Source organism: Apis dorsata, unplaced genomic scaffold, assembly GCF_000469605.1.
Source record: "Apis dorsata unplaced genomic scaffold, Apis dorsata 1.3 scaffold_5, whole genome shotgun sequence".
Lineage (NCBI taxonomy): Eukaryota > Metazoa > Arthropoda > Insecta > Hymenoptera > Apidae > Apis > Apis dorsata.
In genome coordinates this window covers 251,930-256,838 of record NW_006263308.1, presented here as the reverse complement: position 1 = coordinate 256,838, position 4,909 = coordinate 251,930, and the positions used below count along the sequence as shown (strand labels likewise).

At 23.2% G+C, this 4,909-nt stretch overlaps 1 protein-coding gene across 10 annotated transcripts in view; it reads left to right on the top strand.

The window, feature by feature from the left end:
- Window positions 1–4,899, top strand: part of LOC102671465 (phosphatidylinositol-binding clathrin assembly protein LAP) — a 21,000-nt gene extending 16,101 nt beyond the window's left edge. For 4 of the 10 annotated variants that reach the window (XM_006607441.2, XM_006607436.2, XM_006607439.2 and 1 more), the window contains exons 14-18: window positions 1,818–1,935; window positions 2,055–2,163; window positions 2,852–2,914; window positions 3,709–3,957; window positions 4,773–4,899. In XM_006607441.2, coding sequence (XP_006607504.1) covers window positions 1,818–1,935; window positions 2,055–2,163; window positions 2,852–2,914; window positions 3,709–3,948 — 530 coding nt within the window. In that variant the 3' untranslated portion in view covers window positions 3,949–3,957; window positions 4,773–4,899. Of the gene's footprint in view, window positions 99–1,814; window positions 1,936–2,054; window positions 2,164–2,851; window positions 2,915–3,708; window positions 3,958–4,772 lie in introns of all 10 variants that reach the window. The other 6 variants (XM_006607440.2, XM_006607435.2, XM_006607438.2 and 3 more) reach the window with 3 other exon arrangements.
- The last annotated feature ends 10 nt before the right edge of the window (window positions 4,900–4,909 follow it).

The following is a 4,909-nucleotide window of genomic DNA, read 5'->3' as shown; positions in this document are numbered from 1 at the left end:
CGGGCAGTCTGTCATGTCTGGCGGACCGATGGTCGGCTACGGTATCCCCACCCAAGTCCCGGCGGGGTACGGTTCTCCGGCAAAACAACCGATTTCAGGTGACGGGAATGTATGGTTCTTTCCCTTGCATGCCAGAGAAATCAGTGATGCTTTTCGATAAGTCTCATGAGCTATGTATCGTTATATTTTTTTGGTATTTTTTATAATTACTATTCGATTATTTCTATATGATTTTGTTTCTTTTTTTTTTAATGTAAAAGAATAAAAGAAAATTCATAAAAATTTAAAGATTATATGAAGATTAGAAATTAAAACAAATTAGAATCTTTAATTTTGAGATTTTTTTTTCCAAAAGCTCAGAGATGTATAGCATCGGTGATTTATGTCATTGTCTTGGAATAGATTATTCTAGTAAATTTCTATAATAATTGAAATGAAATTTTTAATTTCTAAAATTTCATAAATGGTTGATTATTTCATATCAGTAATTTTTATGCCTGCGTGTGTATGAATTGTTTTCAAAAACTTTTGTAATTTATTTATTTTTTTAAAGAATGTAAGGATATCCTTCATATTGTAATTTTCTCATAAGTGATCGTGAAATAGTTAAATTATAAATAATAATAACATATAAACAATTATCCGATATTTAATTAGGAATGCATAATATATTTAATAGATTATATGAATTTATTATGATATGTTGTTGTCATTTGAGAAATCTTTTTCTTAATACTTTTAATTTTTTGCAGTTGAATGTTAATAAATCTATATTCTAGATTAAATTATAATAAATTAAATAATTATATATTATATATTTATTAGTAGATTTATATAAATACATTATTTTTAATCAATATAATTATATTTGTATCATATATTCATTTAGTAAAAAGCATGGCTTTTTTTTTACATATAATATTGCTTGAATATATGATCACTAATTGTTATTACTCATGACGAACTTATTATTATTATATATTATTGCCTATAATCTATTACATCAATAATAATTTAATTATGATGATTTATTGAAACAATTTTTTAATATTTTTTTAATTATTACAATATTATTAATCAAATTATTAAAAATTTTATGATCAAAATAATACTAAATATAATAATTCGAATTTATTTTTAAATTATATAATCATTTCTATTCCATCTATTTCTTCTATTTCTCTTAAATTTATTGTTTCTCATTGATGCATGTATGGAAAATGATGTATACAACATAATATTTATAGAATATATTAAAAAAATATATATACAATATTGTTTTGAAATAAACATACCGTTCAGAATCAGCCAGATTTATTACAGATCATGTATTTACATATATTTATATTATTCAGCTTATTTTTGTTTTTAAATAGGACAAAAAAATAAGAAAAACGACTGAAGAATTCGAGTATGTAAAGATTTTTAAATTAAATTCGATTTCACGAACTTTTTCTCATTTTCAAATCTCTTTTATTTTATGATCGATAATATGATCAAATAAAGAAATAGAAATAAAAATATATTTATTTCGGAACAATACTGTATTTAATTATGTATATCTTTTATTTTATTCAATATATAATTTATCTCGAGTAATTATAGTTGTATGTTATCATTATTTTTATTGAAATTATGCTTTTTTTTATGTCTAGAAATATATTTCTTATTTGTGTTTAATGCGCAATGAAAACGCGCAATTTTGAGTTATGCTTTTTGGAGCTTTAGTTGATTTAGATGTTACTTAGGTTTTGACGTTTTGACGGATAAAGTCTTAATACCTACCACTGTAGCTGGAGATAATGATATTTCAGTAGCAGGACAACAACAAAATGCAGCGTCTACTGGCAAAGTCCTGACTGGAGATTTGGACAGTAGTCTTGCTAGTCTTGCTCAAAATTTGACCATCAACAAAAGTGCTCAGCAACAAGTCAAGTAAGATTATTTTTTAGTATTATATATATAATATATATAATAATTAATTTCCTTTGAATATGGAATATTAAATTTTGATTTTTACTTGTACAATGATGATTTTTTTTATTTCTTTTTAGAGGTATGCAATGGAATTCGCCTAAAAATGCTGCCAAAACTGGTGGCCCAGCTGGAGGATGGACACCGCAACCTATGGCAGCTACAACTGGCGCTGGATATCGTCCAATGGTAAGTTTAACGTATTGATCAACTTTTAAATTATAAGGTCATTATCAGCACGTGATTGAACATAATATTTTTGCCATCAGACTATTATGACTCTTAATATTATAACATAATATTCTTACTTTAATATTGAATTATTATTAGCATGCTATTTTTAATTGTTAGCAGATTATTATTTAGTATAAATAATTATTTCTATTTTGCAATATAATCATAATTAATATTATATTTTTATAAATTAAATACAAAACAAAAGATTAATAATTTCATTTTTATATCAACATTTTTATGATCTTTGATTATAGTCGTCGCACGCTTGCTTTATCGTTCAATAAGCTTATATATAAACAATAATTATACACTTATTCTTATCTAACAATACTGATAAACACTTATTCTTTTTATGCACTATATTCTGTTTTCATATCATATTATATGTTTGATTGTATTATATTCAAATATCATTATCATAATATAAATAAACACCGTTAATAAATAGATGCTAACTTTTTAAAATATAAATTACGAATTCTAAATTATTTTTAAATTAAAATAAATTGTAAATAATTATTATATTGTTAGTATAAAAAAAATAGATATTAAAATATAGTGAACTTGATTTTGAACTTCGATTTATACACTTAGCTGTACAATGCATGTATGGCATATGGCATGCTACCTGTTGTTACAGGGACAAGGAATGACGCAACTTCCTTCAACAAGTCTGAGTTTTCCTCCTCATCCTGCACCATTGGTAAGTTGAATTGTTGTGGTAAGAAATGGAACAATTGTATTGCTTGATTTGAAGATTTTATTTTATATATTTTATTGCACATATAATTGATGTCGTTACTAATTAAATTTCTGTAAAAAAAATTACATTATTAAATAATTATTAGATGTAATCATTATAAAGATTAATTATAATCATTGTTTTTATTGTATATTATATCCTTTATATTTTCCTGCTTTGCATTAATTTATATATGTGATGCATTTATATGTTTAATTTAAACTAATTTCTTAGGAAAGAAAAATTGACTTTATATTTTTTCATATATTATTTAATCATTGTATGGAATACACTATACACTATATATGGAATACACTATTGTATAATAAATTTATAATATTGTATAATAAATTGTATAATAAATGTAATTTTTATTAATATTGTTTTTATATAATTATTAATATGATATTCATATTTGTAAAAATGTACATATATTAATTTTGTTATTCTAAAATGATACAAATAATACAAGTAATAAAATCTCAACACAAATTATAGGAATCCAAGTCATGATTATAATATATATAATTATATGATTATATATATGATTATATATATATATTTTATTAAACATATATTAAAATTATATTTAAAACATATATTTTCAAAATGGTTGCAATAAATTCCATATATTTTGATTTAATTTGAATACAAATAATTATTTGTTGGAAGCATTAAAGGAAACATGAAAATATTTGGATTGAAATAGTAAAAAGTATAAATTGTCTGACCAGTCGGATTTCTGATGTTCTTAGGGAATGCAAGGTGTGCCAATAGGCATGCAAAGTATACAAGGCATAAGACCTATGATGAGCACAATATCTGGTGGACCTGGTAACATGATGGTCACAGGAGGAGCTGCACCAATGATGATGTCTAATTCAAATTCAATGATGGGTACTAATCTTCAGCAACAACCACAACAGCAACCACAGCAAAATGTTGCGCAATCACAAAATAATCAAGTCCAACTTGATCCGTTTGGTGCCCTGTGAATAAATTAGGTATCTATTTGATATCTCCTTGTGAAGAGAGAATTATCAATAATAAAATATGATTTTAATTAAGTAAAACATTATTTAATTGAATATTCAAAATACTTATAAATACTTACTTAAATTTTGTCTCTTCACATTTTTTGAATTTTATGAATTTTCAGTTTGCGAATGAAAGAAAAATGTATTAATTTGGTAATGTTATTTTGAAAAATTTTTTTTTCAGAAGTAACAAAATTATATATATATGAATATAATTAACTGTCAATATATATTTGTGATTAATATATAATATAGCATGATTATGTATGAGTCTATAAAACGATAGAAGCTTTGATTACAGATATTTAATAATTTTTTAATAGATATTGTTTTAAATATAATATAATATATATAATAAGATATGTATCTAACAATGCATAATTTGAAGTTTATTCATCAGGCTTATTTACTAATGCTAACAATTTCCAATGCTAATAATTAATAATATTACATATCTGTATTCACAAAATGATTGATGACTAATGATTGAAATCTTGTCAGACAATAATTCAATTCTATGATAAAATTAAAAAGACGTATTATTTGTCTATCCAAATAATAAATGCATATTTTAAGTTACTTACATTATTTAAGTTTTTAGCTAAATGAAACAATTTTGTTCGTGAATAACTGGAATACATGAATAATTGGACAAAAATAATAATATAAAAAGTAATAAAAATTATTTATAGCGGAAAACGTAATTTGTTAAACTTTTATATTTTTCATTAATGATTATTTTTAGTTTATTCATAAAAAATGATTCTTTTTTTTTTTTACAGGAGTTTTTATTGGAACCAAACAAACGAAACAACTTTGTAAATATCATGTAATATGCCTAGGAAATGTGCCCTGCTTGCTCTCGTTATTCTATATCATTTGTAACGAATCGGCATGCGTAAAGAAAAAGAAGAATATT